The 20,481-nt window shown below is 45.4% G+C and overlaps 1 protein-coding gene and 1 non-coding gene across 4 annotated transcripts in view; both read left to right on the forward strand.

Moving 5' to 3' along the window:
• Window positions 1-2,570: 2,570 nt before the first annotated feature.
• snapc4 (small nuclear RNA activating complex, polypeptide 4) overlaps window positions 2,571-20,481 on the forward strand; it is a 43,195-nt gene continuing 25,284 nt past the window's right edge. For 2 of the 3 annotated variants that reach the window (XM_080211865.1, XM_080211864.1), the window contains exons 1-8: window positions 2,571-2,953; window positions 5,262-5,305; window positions 8,474-8,653; window positions 10,659-10,781; window positions 12,414-12,492; window positions 14,413-14,494; window positions 17,933-18,037; window positions 19,946-20,018. In XM_080211865.1, coding sequence (XP_080067991.1) covers window positions 2,830-2,953; window positions 5,262-5,305; window positions 8,474-8,653; window positions 10,659-10,781; window positions 12,414-12,492; window positions 14,413-14,494; window positions 17,933-18,037; window positions 19,946-20,018 — 810 coding nt within the window. In that variant the 5' untranslated portion in view covers window positions 2,571-2,829. Of the gene's footprint in view, window positions 2,954-5,261; window positions 5,306-8,473; window positions 8,654-10,658; window positions 10,782-12,413; window positions 12,493-14,412; window positions 14,495-17,932; window positions 18,075-19,945; window positions 20,019-20,481 lie in introns of those variants that run through there. The other variant, XM_080211866.1, reaches the window with a different exon arrangement.
• On the forward strand, window positions 4,824-4,919 carry LOC145358465 (Z30 small nucleolar RNA). The gene has a single exon (XR_013889485.1). It is a non-coding gene; the product is annotated as a Z30 small nucleolar RNA (small nucleolar RNA).

The raw sequence follows: 20,481 nt of genomic DNA on the forward strand, positions 1-20,481 counted from the left end.
TGTCAGAGCGTCAGTACTGAGGGAGTGCCGCACTGTCAGAGGGTCAGTGCTGAGGGTGCCGCACTGTCAGGGGGTCAGTGCTGAGGGAGTGCCGCACTGTCAGGGGGTCAGTGCTGAGGGAGCGCCGCACTGTCAGAGGGTCAGTGCTGAGGGTGCTGCACTGTCAGGGGGTCAGTGCTGAGGGAGTGCCGCACTGTCAGAGGGTCAGTGCTGAGGGAGTGCCGCACTGTCAGGGGATCAGTACTGAGGGAGTGCCGCGCTGTCAGAGCGTCAGTACTGAGGGAGCGCCATACTGTATGAGAGTCAGTGCGAGGGAGCGTTGCACTGTCAGAGGGTCAGTACTGAGGGAGTGCCACACTGTGAGAGGGTCAGTGCTGAGGGAGCGCTGCACTGTCGGAGGGTCAGTGCTGAGGGAGTGCCACACTGTCAGAGGGTCAGTGCTGAGGGAGTGACGCACTGTCAGAGGGTCAATACTGAGGGAGCGCTGCACTGTCAGAGGGTCAGTATTGAGCCTGGTGCAATGATATAGTCAAAGTCAGCATGGATTTACAAAAGGAAATTTGTGCTTGAGGAATCTTGGAATTCTTTGAGGATGTAACCAGTTGAGTTGACCAGGGAGAACAAATGGATGTGATTTTTTTTTAGTCTTTCAGAATGCTTTCAACAAAGACTCAAAACAGACTATTTTGTAAAGTTAAAGCACATAGGATTGCAGGTAATGACTTGCGTTGGATAAAAAGCTGTTTAGCAGATAGGAAGTAAAGAGTTGGCACAAATGGGTCTTTTTCTGATTGGCCAGGCAGTGAGTAGTAGGGTTCTGCAGGGATCTGTGCTAGGACCCCAACTGTTCACAGTATATGTTAATGATTTGGAAGAGGGAACTGAATATATTATCTCTAAATTTGCAGATAATACAAAGTTGGGTGGGAGGGTGAGCTGTGAGAAGGATGCAGAGATGCAGGATTTGGACAGGCTGAGAGTGTGGGCATGTGTATGACAGATGCAGTATAATGTGGATAAATGTCCACTTTGGTAGCAATAATAGGAAGACAGATTATTACTTGAATGGGTGTAAATTAAGAGATACTCAGTGAGACCTTGGTGTCCTTGTGCATCAGTCATTGGAAGTAAGCGCGCACGTACAGCAGGCAGTAAAGAAGGCAAATGGTATGTTGGCCTTCACAGCAAGAGGATTGGAGTATAGGGATTGGGATGTTTTACTGCAACTGTATAGGGCATTGGGTGAGGCCACACCTGGAGTATTGTGTGCAGTTTGATGTTTTTATCTGAGGAAGGATGTCTTTGGTGTAGAAGGAATACAGTGAAGGTTTACCATGTTGATTCCTGGTATGGCAGATCTGTAAATCAAATTAGATTTTGATTTATTATTGTCACATGTATTGACAATACATGTGGAAAGTATTGTTTCTTGTGCGCTATACAGACAAAACATACTGTTCAAAGCAAAGGAAAGGAGAGAGTGCAGAATGTAGTGTTAGTCGTAGCTAGGATGTAGAGAAAGATCAACTTAATGCAAGGTAAGTCCATTCAAAAGTCTGACAGCAGCAGGGAAGAAGCTGTTCTAGAGTTGGTTGGTATGTGACCTCAGACTTTTGTATCTTTTTCCCGAAGGAAGAAGGTGGAAGAGAGAATGTCTGGAGAGTGCGATCCTGAATTATGCTGGTTGCTTTGCTGAGGCAGCGGGAAGTGTAGACAGAGTCAATGGATGGGAGGCTGGTTTGTGTGATGGATTGGGCTACATTCATGGCCTTTTGTAGTTCCTTGTGGTCTTGGGCAGAGCAGGAGCCTATACCAAGCTGTGATACAACTAGAAAGAATGCTTTCTATGGTGCATCTGAGGAGAAACTAAGTCGGTTAGGATTATATTCACTGGAGTTTAGAAGAGTGAGAGGGGATTTCATAGAAACTTATAAAATTCTAACAGGATTAGACAGAGTAGATTCAGAAAGAATGTTCCCGATTGTGGGTCCACAACTAGGAGTCATAATTTGAGGATAATTGCGGAGAAATTTCTTCATCCAGAGAGTGGTGAATGTGTGGAATTCACTACCGCAGAAAGTAGTTGAGGCCAAAACATTGTATGATTTCAGGAAGAAATTAGATATAGCTCTTGGGGCTGAGGGATATGGGGGGGGGGGGGGAGAATTAGGATATTGAACTTGATGATCAGCCATGATCAAAATGAATGGCGAAGCTGACTCAAGGGGCCGAATGGCCTACTCCTGCTTCTAGTTTCTAACCTCTATAATTACTACAGACAACCCGAATAGACATTATAGACAACTGTTATAGAAACCCACAAAGGCGGCCCCTATAGACACTATGGGCATTCCCTATAGACACTACGGGCATTCCCTATGGAAACCATGGGCAATTCCTACACACTGGGCACAATCCCAGATTGATTGTGAAGGGGTCGCGGGTTGAACCGGAAGCGGAAGTTTGTGTCACCTGGAGACCAGCCGCACAAGATGGCGGCGGCTGCGTGAGGCCCGAGAGCGGAGCCCGGACCCCGGACCCTAAACCCGCCTGAGCCCGGAGCCCGAACCCGGTGACCGGAGCCTAAACCCGCCTGAGCCCGGGGCCTGAACCCGGAGCTCGAACCCGGAGCCCACCCGCAGAACCCCGGCCTGAGGCCCGAGAGCGGAGCCCGGACTCGCAGCCTAAACCCGCCTGAGACCGGAGCGTGGAGCCCGGGGCCTGAACCCGGAGACGGAGCCTGAGCCAGAGCCAGGAGACCACCCGCAGAACCCCGGCCCGAGACTCAGCCCGAACCCGCCCGAGTGCGGAGCCCCGGCCTGAGGCCCGATGGAGGCCCCGGGCTGCAGTGACCCGCTGCAGGTGGAGAGGGAGCGCATCCGCCGGGAGATCCTGGAGCTGGAGCAGCGGCTCGGAGTGGCGGCGGAGAGCGAGCTGGGCGGCGCCGAGAGCGGTCAGTGAGAGAGATAGTCTAGAGACATCTATTGTCTTTATATTATGGCTGTGTGTGTCTATTATATTACCTCTATATCTATCTCTGTCCCCTCTCCGGGCCACCCAGTTCAGTTTTTCTCTAATCTGTCTCCCACTGTTTTTTTTATATATATTATCTCTCTGTCTATATCTTTCTCACACGCAGACCGCCCTCGGCGCCAATACTGGCTGGAGACAATACATGCCTCTTTAATCTGTGTTTGTCCCTGTCTCCACTCACATTGTCTGTAACTTTTTAGACTTCATTACCTGTAAAGACTTGCATTCCAACCATTATCTTGTAAATTGAGTTTGCCTTTATATGTCCTGTTTGTGAACACAAGTCCTCACTCACCTGATGAAGGAGCTTGAAACTCCAAAAGCTAGTACTGCCAAATAAACCTGTTGGGCTTTAACCCGAAATTGAGACTTCATACTGAGATAATACAATAAGAGACAGAGAGAGAAAGAGATAGTGTAGAGATAACATGGTACAGAGAGATAACAATATAGAGGGACACAAAGAGAGACTGATAGAGCTGGGCAGTGCCGAGAGTGCTGTGCATGTGTGTTTTAGACAGAGAGATAATATAATATAACAAAAGAGACAGTGAGAGACATAATCTGTCTCCCAGCCCGGACAGGGGTCAGAGATAGATATAGTGTAGATCTAATATAATAGAGAGAGACACAGTCATAACATAATGGCAACATACTGCAGATGCTGGAATCTGAAACAGATACAGAAGAATGCTGGAAAATCTTGGCAGGTCTGACAGCATCTGTGAAGAGAGAGCAGAGCCAACGTTTCAAATCTAGATGACCCTTGGTCAGAGCTGAGAGGAAAGAGAGCAGAGTTTGAGCCTTTGGGGGTAGGGAGAGGTAGAGGAGTGGGACAAAGGGAATGTAAATGAGGATGCAGAAGGCTGAGAAGGTGTTGAAAGCTTTCATTAAGTGATCAGAATGTGTGAATGGCAAAACAAAGATACAGCTTAGTCAAGGACTACCTGAGAAATGCGGCTGTTGGCCTGAAGAAGGTGGGGTGGGGGAGGGTGATAAAATGGAGAATGAGGTGAAATGATATTCACTATCCCATTTCCATTTAGTTTATCTGTGTATATGTGTTTGTCTGTGTGTAGGTAGAACTGGGTGGTGCAGAGCAGTTAGTATATATGGGGGAGATAATTGAGAGTGATGGAAGTGTGTGTAGAGAGAGTTGGGTAGTGCCGAGAGTGGTCGGTGAGAGAGATAGGTGTGCATATGTATATATGATACTGATAGAGACAATATATACATACAATACATATATCCTTTCCATAATATATGTTATAGAAAGTGGGCAGCGTGGAGAGTGAGACAGATATATATGTGGAAGAGATTAGTGAGAGACACAATATATATAATGTAGATATGTAGAGAGATAATACGTATACAATATGGGGGGGGAGAAGAGAGTGGGGAAGGGGGTGGGGTGGAATCGGTGAGTATGCTGGACTCTGTGGGAATGCAGTGCGAGTGGTCTGTCTAGGGAGTGGTAAGGGAGATAGTGTGGTGTCATTTGAGCTTTAGATGGGGCAGTGTAGAGGGAGCTTTACTCTGTATCTAATCCTGTGCTGTACCTGTCCTGGGAGTGTTTGATGGGACACAGTAAGAAGTCTGACAACACCAGGTTTAAGTCCAACCGATTTATTTGATAGCAAACTCTCAAGCTCTTGGGATTTGTCCCTTCGTCAGGTGAATGGGGACAGTGCAGAGGGAGCTTTACTCTGTATCTAACCTCATGCTGTACCTGTTCTGGGAGTGTATGGAATCCCGACTTTCGATCAGTGATGATGTGAATGTAGACTGAAGGCCGTGATGAGTTGGAATATCATGACCTGGTATTGGCAAATCCCTGAGGGCTGTCTCTGACCAGGAGATGAACATTGAATCTTCTCTCTGAGCCAAGCTATAAGGTGTGGAGCGATTATATATTGCCAGATTTATAGTCTGGGTACATGAGCAACCAAGTTCAGAATGATGTCCCTGAGGTTCCCTTTGTACTGGGCTCTATTCATTTACTTAACTGGGATGTAACTTGACAAGACCAAAGAGTTTATTGGGTATCTTGTGAAGGAGGTGCTGATGAGTGTTATTGAATGTGAGAACTCGTGTTTAGTGTTGCGTAATTCCCTCATTGCGGTTTAGTCTCTGGTGGCTAATATTGAAGGGAGGGGGAAATTCTTTCTGCTGTCTCTTCCTCCTGGTTTGCAGCGAGTAATGGCTAACAATCTTTTTTGCTTTGGCAGAGTATGGTGATGAGGACGATGAGGAAGGTGCATGTACTTCTCTGGTAAGAATGAATATACATTGCTCTGCTCCTCTGCTGTATCTCTCGATCAGGGTTCCCAAACCTTTCTGGCTGTGGAACCCTTTTGACCTCCCAAGAATACGGAAAGAAGTCGTAGAAATCCTACAGTACAGAGAGAGGCCTTCGGCCCATCGAGTCTGCACCGACCACAATCCCACCCAGACTCAACCCCCATATCCCTGTATATTTTACCCACTAATCCCTCTAACCTACACATCTCAGAACACTAAAGGGCAATTTACGCATGGTCAATCAACCTAACCCACACATCTTTGGACTGTGGGAGGAAACCCACGCAGACACAAGTAGAATGTGCAAACTCCACACAGACAGTGACCCAAGCCGGGAATCGAACCCAGGCCCCTGGAGCAGTGAAGCAGCAATGCTAACCACTGTGCTACCGTGCCGCCCCTGTGCTGGGAGACATTCGCATTATATTGGAGATTTAAATCACAAAAAATGATTATTATAGGGAAATAGAAACCAACTTAAAAGATGTTTTTATGTCTTGTGTATACATTTGTTGTAATAAAGTTCTACCTTTTTTTATTTATTTGTGGGACACGGGCACTGTTGGCTGGGCCAGCATTTATTGCCCATCCCTAGTTGCCCGAGGGCAATTGAGAGTCAGTCACATTGCTGTGGCTCTGGAGTCAAATATAGGCCAGACCAGGTAAGGATGGCAGATTTCCTTCCTAAAGGACATTAGCGACCCAGATGGGTTTTTCTGACAATCGACAATGGTTTCATTGTCATCAGTAAATTCTTAATTCCAGATTTTTTTAATTGAATTCAAATCCCACCAATTGCTGTGGCGGGATTTGAACCCGGATCCCCAGAACATTAGCCGAGTTTCTGAACTAATTGTTTAGTGATAACACCACTAGGCCGTCACTCCCCATATTTCCAAGTCATAAGATGTTTTTGTTATTTTTAATGTGATCAGCCACTCTAAGATATGGAGATGCCAGCACTGGACAGGGGTAGGCACAGTAAGTAGTCTCACAACACCAGGTTAACGTCCAACAGGTTTGTTCAGTATCACAAGCTTTCGAAGTCCTGCCCCTTCACCTGATGAAGGATCAGCATACCGAAAGCTTGTGATACCAAATAAACGTGCTAACCCCTCTACCTCAGCCCTGGCTCTTGCCTGCCTACCCCTCTCCGAGCTCTTCTTGGCCCCCCCGGCCCCAGCCCTTCTCACTGGTATTCAATATTTTGTAAATAATGTTTGGTCTGCATTGAATTTAGCTTGCTACTGTAAAATGTGAAATCTTCTCATAGAATCCCTACAGTGCAGGAAATCCTTGAATTGCAAAGGGTGAGGGAACAAGAAATGTTAGACAGAGAGGAAGGAATAGGGAAAAAGATGGAATTTCAAAGAAAAAGAAAGCAAGAAAATTTGAACTTGACAAGGCTTCAATTATACAACAGAGACTGGCAGTAAAACTTAATAATGACTTGGGTTTAGAAACATAAAAACTAGAAGGAAGAGTAGGCCATTTGGCCCTTCAAGTCTGCTCCATCATTCATCTTGATTATGGCTGATCATCAGATTCAATATCCGGATCCCCCCTTTCCTTCCCCTTTCTCCCATAACTCTTGATCCCTTTAGCCCCATGAGCTGCATCTAATGTCTTCTTGAAATCCGATAACGTTTTGGCCTCAACTGCTTTCTGTGGGAGTGAATTCCACACATTCTTCACTCTATGGGTGAAGAAATTTCTCTTCACCTCAGTTCTAAAAGAACTACTCCTTATCCTCAAACTATTGCCCCTAGCTTTGGACTCTCCCCACCATCGGGAACATTCTTTCTGAATCCACCCTGTCTAACCCTGTTAGAATTTTGTAAGTTTCTATGAGATCTCCTCGCACTCTTCTAAACTCCAGTGAATATAATCCTAACTGACTTAACCTCTCCTCATATGAGATTGATTTGGCAAGGGGTATTCGCTTAGCACCTAAATCAGGGAGGAAAATGTTGAAATATATTTTGTCATTTGAGCCAAGTGCTACAAAACTGCAATGGCTAAACTAAAATTTGAATATTTTTAGTGCAGTGTTTGTAGGGAAGGTTTTGAAGGCACACTGTTACATAAACTGCCTGGTGACTATGGTACAGTGAAAACTGCTGCTCTCCATGCTTATGAGTTTGTGCCAGGGGTTCACAAAGTGAAATTTAAGAAACAGAATCAAGCTTTTGGGGGATTTGCTAGTGAAACGGAAATGGTATTTAATAAGTGGCATAGGGCCGTAAAGATGGAATCAGATTTTCAATAACTTTAATGAGGTGAGTAAGGAGACCCAAGTCCCTCTGAAGCTGAATGCTACCCAGCCTCTCTCCATTTATGAAATGCACTCTTTCCATTTTTCCTACCAGCGTAGATAACCTGTCATTTCTCCACATTGTATTTCGTCTGCTAAATTTTTGATCACTCGTTTAGCCTCCAAATCTGCTTGAAGCATCTTTGCATCCCCCTCACAACTTGCAATTCCAACTAGTTTTGTGATATCTGCAAACTGAAATGTTACATTTAATTCCTACAATAAATCATTGATATAGAATGTGAATAGCTGGGGCCCAGTACTGATCCTTGGTACCCCACTAGTCGCAGCCTGTGAAGCTGAAAATGACCCCATTTATTCCTACTCTTGTGTTCTCTGTCCATTAACCAGTTCTTAATCCAAGGCAGTACGTATGTTCACCTTAAATAGGGACTCACCTGATGAAGGAGCAGCACTCCGAAAGCTCATGATACCAAATAAACCTGTTGGACTTTAACCTGGCGCTGTGAAACTTCTTACTGTGCCCAAGCTGGCATATTACCCCTAAGCCCATGTGCTCTTTATTTCTAACCTAGTATGTAGAACCTTATCAAAAGCTTTCTGAAAATCTAGATATACTTCAATCATTAGTTCCCTCATTTCTGTTCTGCTAATTATATCTTCAAAAATCTCCAGTATGTTTGTTAAAGTTGATTTCCATTTCATGTTGACTCTGCTCAATCCTACCATTGGTTTCTGTGTCCTGTTATATCTCAAGTAGGGTCGAAATGGGCCACTTCTATAGGAGTTCCCATGCCCCTTTCTAAAAACTATGTAGGTGCCGAGAGGGTAGGAGGAAGGAGTAACCTTTTGATTTGTGTTCAGGAGCAGGCTCTCACTGGAGGCTTGGTGCCTCAACTCCCAGGCAGCAACATGGACGAAGAAGGAGATGAGCTCCCTGAGGACCCCGAGACCTGCCTGCAGATGAACCTGGTTTACCAGGAGGTGATTGTGGAAAAGCTGCAAGACCTTGAACTGCTGCTTACACACAATAAGGAGCAGCAGGTGAGTGAGAGATTCCTGGGGTCGTGTGGGGAGCGGTTCCTTGGGCAGCCTGTGGCATTGAACTCTGAGGCAACAGTGGAATCGATGTGAAATCTCTGCACCTGGGCTGCCTGCGACTAATCTCACCACAGGGGCTGAGAGGAGAGTCACTGATGTCTGCAACCCTCATACAATATATAATGATAATACAATATAATAAGAGTAATATAATATGATCAGCTTTGACAAAGGGTTATCTGGACTCGAAACGTCAGCTCTTTTCTCCTTACAGTTGCTGCTGAGATTTTCCAGCATTTTCTCTTTTGGTCTACAATTCCTCATCACTGCTGGGTTTACCATGTTAATGTGGAATAGGTCTGGGACATTGGTGAAGAACAGAAGGAAATCATTCAGCTCCTTGAGTCTGCCCTGCCATTCAGTCAGAATTCAGTCCCCAACTTCAACAGCTTTTTGGGGGAAGTGTGCACTCTGGATTCCCAATACCCTGTTGTGTGAAGATGTGCTTCCTACTTTGCCCTTATCAACTTAACTCTAATTTAAGGTTCTTAACTCCCCAATCAGAGGAAATAGTTTCTCTCTATCTAACTGAGCGACACTTCAATTAGTTCACCTTTTAATCTTTTATTCTTAGTGATATCTGTCCAGATTATGCAACTGGTCCTTGTCATTTAACTCATTCAGCTCCTGTATTCTTTGCTGCATCCTATCCAGGGCCAGTTGAACTATAGAATGGTTACATCACACAAGGAGGCCAGTCGGCCCATTGTGCCCATGCAGCCCTCTGGAAGAGTATCTTACCAAATCCCATCCTTTTTCCTGGAGTGCTACAGTTTTTTCTCTTCAGATATTTATCCAATTCCTTTTGTTTTTGGAGCCATGATTGGCTGTGCCTTCAGCACACTCCAGGTCCTCACCATTCGCTGTGCAACATGACAATGTTTTGTCTCGTGTTACTGTTGGTTCTTTTGCCGCTTGCCTTAAACAGATGTCCTCTACTTCTCAATCTCTCCACCAAAGGATACATCTCCTTATCTACTCTGTTCAGGACCCTCATGATTCTCCTGACATCTATCAATTTTCTTTTCTTTAAGGAGAATGGCCTCTGCTTGTCCAAAATGTCTACATAACTGAAGCTCCTCATCTCTGGACCTATTTTTCTGGTCTATTGCCAAAGCCTTCCCATCCTTCCTAAAGTGTGGTGCCCAGAATTGGACACTGAAACTGTGTTCAGAACTGAAACAGAGCCAGTGTTTTATAAATGTTTATCATAACCTCCCTTGCTTTTGTACTTTATGCCTCTATTTGTAAAACTGAGGATTCTGTTTATTAATCACTTTTTGAACCCGCTCTGCCACCTTCAACAATTTGTGCGCACGTACACCCAGGCTGCTTTGCCCCTGCACCCTTCATTTCAGATTGCCTCCCCCTCATTCTTCCAAAATAAATCACTTTGCAATTCTCTACATCAAATTTTATCTGCCAAATGTCTGTCTATTCCACAGGCTGCAAATGTCCTCTTAAAGTCTGTCACTATCCTCTTCACATCCTCAGGGCTCCTGCGCACCTAAATCAACGTCATTAATATAGGTCAAGAAAAGCAGTGGTTCCCTGGGGAGCTCTACAATATACCACCCTCTCATCCGAAAAACAGCCCTTTACTGCTGTTGTTTCCTCTCTCTAACCTAACCGCCTATCCATGCTGCCCTTCGTTATCCCATTTGTTCTGTGAATTTTAACTTTGCTGACAAGCTTGTCATGTGACATGTTATCAAATGCCTTCTGGAAGTCCATGTACGTCACATCAACCGGATTACCTGTTATCAACCCCCTCTGTTACCTCATTAAAAACCCAAATCAAATTGGTTCACCTGGGTTAAACTTAGTGGTCTGTAGTTGCTGGGCATATCCTTGCACCCTTTTTATATCCTTTCTGTGGTACCGTGACTATATTCCAGCGATGACCCTGCTCTGGCAGTGAACACACGGTATTCTTGTTCTCCTCCAGATTGAAATCATGGGTGACATTGCTGGACGTGAGTCGGAGAAAACAAAATCCAAGAATCAGCCTGCTACCTTGTACCTGGGGCACTTCCTGAAGCCATATTTCAAGGATAAAGTCACCGGCCTGGTGAGTACTTTTGAACTTGACGATATAATTTTGTCAGTATATAAATTAGTTTCTGGTGTTGGATGTTTTAACTGTGTCAGCTCTCCAATGGATTTGTCGCCTTTTACCAACTGGAGCGGTGAGTTTGTGCAGATCCCCTGATACCCGACATTCTGGAATATTTCAGCTTTTTTCAGGAAAGTGGGAGAAGCAGTGCCTTTCTCTGATTTGGGGAGTTGTTGCTGGAAGCTGGGAAGTGACTGGAGAAGTTTGTCATTTGCGGAGACAGGGCAGGAAGGTGCAGCCGATAAACTGGGATCTAATTAAAACGTGGAGTGGACTTGAGGAGCTGTGTGGCCCACTCTGGTATCCTCTATTCCTGAAACCAAACCGCTTCACGTATCTGAGATGAAAGGGAGCTTGCCACCAGTCTGGTCTACACATGATTCCAGTCCCACTCTGCCTGGCTGACTCAGTGCCCACAGTTATTGACAATCACTGTCAGAATTCTGGACAATGATTGAGACTTAATGTCATGCACACCCACAATGTGCAATCAAATAACTCTCTTCCATAGCAAATTGCAACAAATAGCTTCCTCATAATTCTTTGAAAAATTCAAATCGGTCACCAGTGGAGTGCCCCAGGGATCTGTTCTAGGACCCTTGCTGTTTGTCATTTTCATAAATGACCTGGATGAGGAAGTGGAGGGATGGGTTGGTAAATTTGCCGATGACACCAAGGTTGGTGGTGTTGTGGATAGTCTGGAGGGATGTCAAAAGTTACAGCGAGACATAGATAGGATGCAAGACTGGGAGGAGAAGTGGCAGATGGACTTCAACGCAGATAAATGTGTAGTGGTCCATTTTTGCAGGTCCAATGGGATGAAGGAATATAATATCAAGGGTAGGACTTTTAGCAGTGTTGAGCAGCAGAAGGACCTGTGGTCTGGGACCATAGGACTCTTAAATCGGCCTCTCAGGTGGAGGAAGCGGTCAAGAAGTTGTATGGTGTGCTAGCCTTCATTAATCGAGGGATTGAGTTTAGGAATCAGGAAGTAATGCTGCAACTTTATAAGACCCTTGTCAGACCCCACTTGGAGTACTGTGTGCAGTTCTGGTCACCTCACTACAAGAAGGATATGGAAGCTATTGAGAGGGTGCAGAGGAGATTTACAAGGATGTTGCCCGGATTGGGAGGCATCCCTTATGAAGATAGGTTGAGGGAGGTAGGTCTCTTCTCCCTGGAGAGACGAAGGTTGAGAGGCGACCTGATAGAGGTTTATAAAATGTTGAGAGGTGCAGATAGGGTGGATTCTCGGAGGCTATTTCCCAGGGCTGAAATGGTCGCTACAAGAGGATACAGATTTAAGGTGCTGGGGAGCAAGTACAGAGGAGATGTCAGGGGTAAGTTTTTCACTGAGGGTGATGAGTGAGTGGAATTAGCTGCCGTCGGTGGTGGTGGAGGCAAACTCGCTGGGGTCTTTTAAGAGACTTCTGGATGAGTATAAGGGATTTAATCGGATTGAGGGTTATAGATAGGCCTGGTAGGTATGGATATGATCGGTGCAACTTGTGAGCCGAAGGGCCTGTTTGTGCTGTAATGTTTTATGTTCTATAATGTTTAAATCTCTTACTCCCTCATTGTGATTAGGGTCCACCAGCAAACCAGGACGCAAAGGAAAAAGCTACACAAGGCATCAAAGGATTTGATGAGTTTTTAATAACAAGTTGTAAGTATTAGTGTCTATTTTAACTCTGCCATCTTGTTTTCATTTTTAATTACTCCACCATTGGTTGGACCTTTACTCTCTGGGTTCTACACTCTGGGCTTCCCTCCTGAAAACATTTTCATCTCCTTTTTAAAGATGCTCCTTAAAACCTCCTGCTTTGACCAAGTTTTTTTTTCAGTTTCTCAGTATCTCCTCTGTGTGGCTTGCTGTCACGTTCTGTCTGCACACACTGCTGGTTTGGTTATTTGTTTACGGGATGTGGGTATCACTTGCTGTCCAGCGTTTATCACCCATTCCGAGTTGCCCTGGGGGAAAGTGGTAATAATCATGTGGGTATGCTGGCGTTGGACTGGGGTAAACACAGTAAAAAGTCTGACAACGCCAGGTTTAAGTCCAACCGATTTATTTGATAGTAAACTCACAAGCTTTCGAGGTTACCCCCTTTGTCAGGTGAAAGTGACCTGATGAAGGGGGTAACCTCGAAAGCTAGTGAGTTTACTATCAAATAAATTGGTTGGACTTAAACCTGGTGTTGTCAGACTTTTTAAAGTGGTAATAGTCAGCTGCTGCCTTCAACCTCTGCATTCTGTGTGGGGTAGCACCTTGGGACATTTTACTCTGTTGTTGTGGAGTGGAAACTGAGGCAAAAGCAGGAGAAGGTTCTTCCCTCAGCTGGTCTGACACATTAACAGCTGCACCATCACTCGTGATGCTCCCATCTTTTATTTGAATAATTTGTTGGTTGGAGAATTTCCTAGTTGTGGATTGAATTGATAGCGATTCCTGTCAGCAGCATCTCCTGGATCAGAAAAGGAAAGCTGCAGGTCCAGATGATCATAGAATCCAGACAGTAAAGAAGGAGGCCGTTTGGCCCATCAAGTCTGCACTGACTCTCAGAGCAAAGAAAATTACAGCACAGGAACAGGCCCTTTGGCACTCCAAGCCTGCACCAACCATGCTACCCGACTGAACTAAAACCCCCTACCCTTCTGGAGACCAAATCCCCCTCTTCCCATTCTATTCATGTATTTATCAAGGTGCCCCTTAAAACTCACTACCGTATCCACTTCCACTGCCTTTCCCGACAGCGAGTTCCAGGCACCCACCTCTCTCTCGTAAAAAAAAATCTGCCTTGTACATCTCTTTTAAAACTTACCCCTCACACCTTAAACCTAGAAATTGATTCTCCCAGCCTGGGAAAAGGCTTCTGGCTATCCACTCTGTCTATACCCCTCATAATCTTGTAGACTTCTAACTCTCCTCATAGCCAGTGCCACCCATACCAGGCAACATCCTGGTAAATCTTTTCTGTACCCTCTCCAAAGCCCCCTGTAAGTGTGGCAACCAGAATTGAACATACGTGCAGCCTAACAAAGGTTCTATAAAGCTGCGACGTGACTTGCGGCTGATGAAGGCAAGCATGCCATATGTCTTCTTGACTACCTAATACGTCCAACAGAGTATTTTACCCAGGCCGAGCCCCATTCCCTTAACCCCTGTGCATTTGCCCTGCTAACTCCCGTAACCTACACATCTTGACACTAAAGGATCAATGGCCACTCCACCTAACTTGCTCATCTTTGAGAGGAAACCGGAGATCTGGAAGAAACCCATACAGACACAGGGAGTGTGTGCAACTCCACACAGTCATCTGAGGCTATAATTGAACCTGGGTCCTTAGTTGCAAGGCAGCAGTGCGAACCATTGTGCCACCATAATCCCTTGATGGTGGCTGCAGTGTCTCTCTTGCTGGGAACGGGGGGGGAGCTGCACAGACTGGAAGGAGATGTCCTGTTTTAATCAGTTCATTGTGCCCTCCACTGTCTGCTGCAGGAGGGGGTGGGGGTCACTGAGGTTCAGGTGACAAATCACTAATCACACTGTCACCTGAATGAGGTGTTTGATATTTTTCTTTCACAGGGAAGCAGAACGAAAAGGAAAAGCTAAAGCTCTCGGTCGCAAGTGATGCGACGCAGCGACTGCTACAGCCCAAACTCTTGAGGTAAACCCCCTTATTTATAATTATCTCATGATCTGTTAGTAACGCAGGGTGGAATCTGAGGTGCTGCGTTCTTGGTGCCAGCGTGTGTTTGAGGGTGCAGAGATGTGTGCAGATGTATAGCAATGTCTCATAGAATCATATGGTGCAGAAGGAGGCCATTCGGCCCATCGAGTCTCCACTGACCACAATCCCATCCAGGCCCTATCCCCGAAACCCCGTGTATTTACCCTAGCTAATCCCCCGACACTGTGGCCATGCTAAATTACCCCAATCTACCTAACCCACACATCTTTGGAGTGTGGGAGGAAACCGGAGCACCCGGAGGAAGCCCACAGAGACACGGAGAACGTACAGACTCCGCACAGATGGTGACCCAAGGCCAGAATTGAACCCAGGTCCCTGGCGCTGTGAGGCAGCAGTGCTAACCACTGTGCCACCGTGCAGCCCTGTAAAGTTGAACTCCTCTTGCTGACCTGCATGGATAAATCATCTGGCATTACTTTGCTTTTAAAAATTCCTGGTTTGCAGATCCCTCCATGGCCATGCCTCCTACCTATCTTTGTTTTCTACTACTGTGTGTGGTTCCTTTGGAGTGTTTAACAACATTAAAGGTGCTATTTAAATGTAAGTAATTGTTGGTACTCTGCCCCATGGTGACTGGTAGGTTGTCTTTGGGAAAGATTTGGAGGAGAGGCACAGGAGTGATCCTCATCTTGACAAATCCCATTTACTCAGGGTTTACTCAGGTCAGTGTAGAGCAGCCTGGATTCAGAGGTGAGCTGCCAGCAGGATATAAAATAATCAAAGCGTTGAAATGCATACTATCTGCTTGAGTATTTCAGCCAGACAGACTGGGAGACCCGTAGACAGACTGTGTCTTTAAGCTGCTCAAGGAGCACAGCAGTGGATGTTGGGTGCTTCCTCTGCTCTTAAAACTAAAAGTTTAAGTTTATTTATTAGTGTCACAAGTTGGCTTACATTCACACTGTGATGAAATTACTGTGAAAGTTCCCTAGTTGCCACACTCCAACGCCTGTTCGGGTACACTGAGGGAGAATGTAGCACGGCCAAGCACCTAACCAGCACTTCTTTCAGACTGTGGGAGGAAACTGGACTATCCGGAGGAAACCCACGGGGAAGAGCATGTAAACTGCACACACAGTGACCCGAGCTGGGAATCGAACCCAGGTCCCCGATGCTGTGAGGCAGTAGTGCTAACCACTGTGCCGCTGTGAGAATTTCTAGAATGTACAATCAGTGCCACCTGTCTATCTTCCAGAGCAACCTGGATCAGTCCCTGAATGAATCAAGGATATTATCAGGTTGTCATTGCAGAGCTGTTTGTAGGATCTTGCTGTGTGATTATTAGCTGCTGCATTTCCCACATTACAAAAGTGACTATAGTCACGAGTACTTTATTGGTGAAAAAGCACTTTATGTTTGGATATGAAAAACACCACAAGCAGGTTGAGCATTGCTGAAAAAAGACATTTTTGTCAAAGCTTTTAGTCTTGCACTCATCAGGACATTTCACAAGAATCCAAATCGAACCAGATTTATACCAGTCGTGTGAAATGTCCTGATGAGTGCAAGATGAAAAGCTTTGACAAAAAACCTCTCTTTCAGCAATTCTCGAGCTCTGTGTATGTCTTTTATTTTGGTCATATTGAGGAGCAGGGTCTATACAGAACACTAGGTCTGTGTGAACATTTACACTCGTTGCGATTGAGGGGATTGAAGAAGAACTTCAAAAGATATTGTTAAAATCCAGGTCAGAAATGCCAAAGTGTTTTATGAAGCTCATTTGGATCATAAGATTTGCAATTTAAATTTGGCTGAGGTGAGCATGATAGGTTTCAGTTCAGGTATGATTTGAATGACTCACTAAGGAGTTTTTACCAAACAAAGTTTATTTAAGAATATAATTAACACAGAAAATTAGCAATAACTTTTATTAATTATACTAGTTAGTTACTAGCTGGCAAACCACCAACAGCAGAATTCTCACTCCAGGAAGGCAAGAGGACCTGCTTCCAGCGAGTCAGCAGAATTTACAATATCAGGGAGGGAGATACAAAACCTGCTGCAACTTGAAAACTAGGACAGCTTCTGACCCTGAACCAAACTGGAAGGAAAAGAAGTCCTGTGGCCTGACTGTCAATCACTCTTTCCCCCGAACAATTCAAAAGATGGTAAACTCCCAGGAAGTGCATTAGACCCAGAGTGAAAATAAACAAAACCCCATTTAAAGCATCTGAGCTGCAATAAAAGGACATCTAACCAGACAACCAAAGCTGTAGATAACATGATCAGCAAAAACATTTCTCAAAGGCATACTGGTGTTATAATATGTCGTCCCTCTTACCTTTGAGCTTTCAGGGTTTGGAATGCCCTGGTGGAGGGGGTGGCCTGGGACTATCCAGTCACCGTGCCCACCATTTCTTTCCGCTTTGTGTTAAACTTTCTCTCACCCAGCAGGTGCTGCTCTGTTGCTGGGATACGGTCAGTATCTCACCCGGGGCTAGATGATGAGTGTTAGTGGGGCATTGAACTGTAGAAGGCATCACAGTTGAGCCTTGAAACTGAGTCGCAAAGGCTATGGATAGAGTAGATGGCGAGAAACTATTCCCACTCAAAGCATCAGGAATGAGAGAACAGAGATTTAAAGCAAAGGCAAAATGAGAGAATCTTTTCACACAGTGATCAGTTAAGGCCTGGAATGTGCTGTGAGCCTGTGGTGGAGGCAGATTTGATCAAAGCAATCAACATGGAGTGAGAAAGTTAGCTGAAAAGAGTGTGTAGGTCATAGGGAGAATGGTGCTAAGTACGTTGCTCACTTGGAGAGCCAGTGCAGACACAATGGGCCAAATGGCCATCTCTTACACTGTAACAGTTCTCTGATTCTCACTTGAACATAAGAACATAAGAAATAGGAGCAGGAGTAGGCCATCTAGCCCTTCAAGCCTGCCCCGCCATTCAATAAGATCATGGCTGATCTGTTGTGGCTCAGTTCCACTTTCCCGCCCTCTCCCCATAACCCTTAATCCCCTCTCTTATCAAAAACCCATCAACCCGCTTCTTAAAAATATTTAGCGAGGCAGCCTCCACCACTTCAACGGGCAGCGAATTCCAGAGATTCACCACCCTTTGAGTGAAGAAGTTCCTCCTCAACTCCGTTCTAAACCGCCTCCCCTTTATCTTGAGGCTGTGCCCCCTAGTCCTACTGTCTTTTTTGAGCGGGAAGAGTCTCTCCACCTCTATCCTATCCATCCCATGACATTTGTTGAGTCTCCAGCAGAGGTCACTGGTTAGTCAACAGCTGAAACCCTGGCTGATCTGAACCCAGTAAGAAGTCTCACAACACCAGGTTAAAGTCCAGCAGGTTAACCTGAACCCTGGTCAGGATTAACACCTGTCACCTTCCTTTCACACGTCTAGGCTTGAATACCTGAACAAGAAGATGGAACTCTGTCGCCAGGAAACTGAGAAACAGATGTTGGCAAAACAGATTAGTGAAGTGGAGCGAGAAATGGACAACATCAAGTGAGATACCTTACTGCCAACAGGCATTTTTAAAAGAGTATCTAATTGAAAAGTAATTGTCTCCTCACAAGCTGGTCTCCATTCCTGGGTTTAGTGTTGTCTGATTTGGAGGGCATTGGACCAGTAAGGGAGCTTCTCTCATTCACTGTCTGCGGGACTGACTGACCGTTAATTAATTAATTAATTAGTGTGGGTGGACGTCTGGTTGGTGTGACCAATTTACAAAGCTACAGCAATCGTGACAGGAAATTTTAATATTGTCCTGACTGAACCTTGCTTAACTCGAGCAGAGTGTATTGTTGAATCAGAACAGCAGTTATTTCCTTCCCAGGCGTTCCAATTACTTTACAGAAACTTCCCGGGAATGTTATTGGCTGTGTTTGAAGCTGATTGCAGGAATGCCACTTTCAACCCCTATTACTCTGTCCGTAAAGCCAAAATAACGAATGTAGCAAAGAAATGGGAAAAACAATGTGATCCGGCACCGTCCCACCTGAGGGCGAGGTTCCTGTTGGAATGAGGGGGGAGGGGCTGGAGAGACAGTGAGGAATAAAGCACAATGACTGCTCCCCCCCCCCCGCACCCCGCAACCTCACCCTCTGCGGACTGCCTCCCCCACCCCATGGCCTGCCTCCTTCTCATACTGCCCTGCAGGCACTGCTTGTGGTAAGCTGCTTTGAGAAGCCATTAACCGAGTGTGGACTGGAGTAATGTTTAACTGACGGGAGAGTCGTAGAGACTTCCAAAACCATGAGGAGTCTAGACAGAGTCAGCGTGGAAAAACTCTCCTCGCCAGTACAAGGGACAGAGTGGACAAAAACAGCAATGAGGAGAAAATTTTTGACGCAGTGAATGGTTTACATCTGGATGCCAGAGTGATACAGGCAGGCTCAACCCAAGCCTTCAAGAGGAAATTAGATCATTACGTGAAAGGGGAAAACATGCAGGGTTCTGAGGAGAAGACTGGGGAGCAATACAAGGTAAACTGTTCCTTTAGAGAGCCAGTGCAGACCGGATGGGCCAAATGGCCTTCTGTGATGTGCGGGCCACTCTGGACAAATGTAAGTGGTGTGGTAGTAAAACCTGCCAGGTGCCTGTGTTAATGGAGTCTGTGTCAGAGGGTGGGAGGGAACCGTGCTTCAGACCTGGCTGTGAGCGACATTCCCATCTTGTATATAAATTACCACTCGTTCCACACCGGAGCTGGCTGTCACAGTGAATTTATTCTTTAGCTGAATCATGTGTTAGAGCTGCCACTCTACTCTGCCATTTGAAAAACTTTGCCTGCAGTGAATTCAGCAAAGCATCTTTTATTGCTCTTGTTTTATATACAGTTGTATTAAGTTAATGTTTGATTTGATTTATTATTGCCACATATATTTACAGTGAAAAGTATTGTTTTTTGCGCGCTATACAGACAAAGCATAGCATTTATAGAGAAGGAAAGGAGAGAGTGCAGAATGTAGTCTTAGTCGTAGCTAGAGAAAGATCAACTTAATGCAAGATAAGTCCATTCAAAAGTCTGATAGCAGCAGGGAAGAAGCTGTTCTTGAGTCGGTTGGTACGTGACTTCAGACTTTTGGATCTTTTCCCGAAGGAAGAAAGTGGAGGAGAGAATGTCTGGGGTGCGTGGGGTCCTTAATTATGCTGACTGTTTTGCTGAGACAGCAGTGTAGACAGAGTCAGTGGATGGGAGGCTGGTTTGCGTGATGGATTGGGCTACATTCACGATTGTTTGTAGTTCCTTGCGGCCTGATGTTACAGAGAGTACAGTCACTGAATGGTGACATAAACGTTTCTCACATTTGAAACACAACAATGAATACTTGCAGCTGGCTGAGTTTGGGCGTTGCTATTAACTCTAGCTGTGCTTTTGTAAAAGAGTGTTACTCCTTAACTTTCTTATAGCCAGATGACCCAGCGGCAGTTGTTGGGAAACAGGTTTGATGACCATGACTGGATAAAGATTGCCAATATTGATGTAAGTATCTTCAGGTTTTATATCTGGTTTTAATGTGTTTATTTTCTCTTTTCTCTTTTCCCTTTTCCTCCCTCTTCTGTACCATCTCATTGCCCCCCCCCCAACCTCCACTGAATATAAAGGCTTTGAATAGAACAGTTTGAGGGGCACGGGTGAGGGATCTATCTCTCAGTCTCAGACTAGGCAGCCGGCAGTGACTGACTCTTTCTGTTTGGGAGTCTTGTTTTCCTACATTTGTTTTTTGGGATGTGAGTGTCGCTGGTGAGACAGTGTTCACTGCCCAACCCTAATCACCTCTGTGATGACCCGGCCATCTCCGAGAGCAGTGAAGAGTCCACCATGTTGCTGTGGATCTGGAGTCGTGTCAGGTCCGATCAGGTAAAAGCAGTACATCCCAACCCACCCACTAAACAAGACATTAGTGATCTTTTTTATACAACAATCTACTAATTTCATAAGAATA

This window comes from Carcharhinus amblyrhynchos, chromosome 25, assembly GCF_965287045.1.
Source record: "Carcharhinus amblyrhynchos chromosome 25, sCarAmb.v2.hapA, whole genome shotgun sequence".
NCBI lineage: Eukaryota > Metazoa > Chordata > Chondrichthyes > Carcharhiniformes > Carcharhinidae > Carcharhinus > Carcharhinus amblyrhynchos.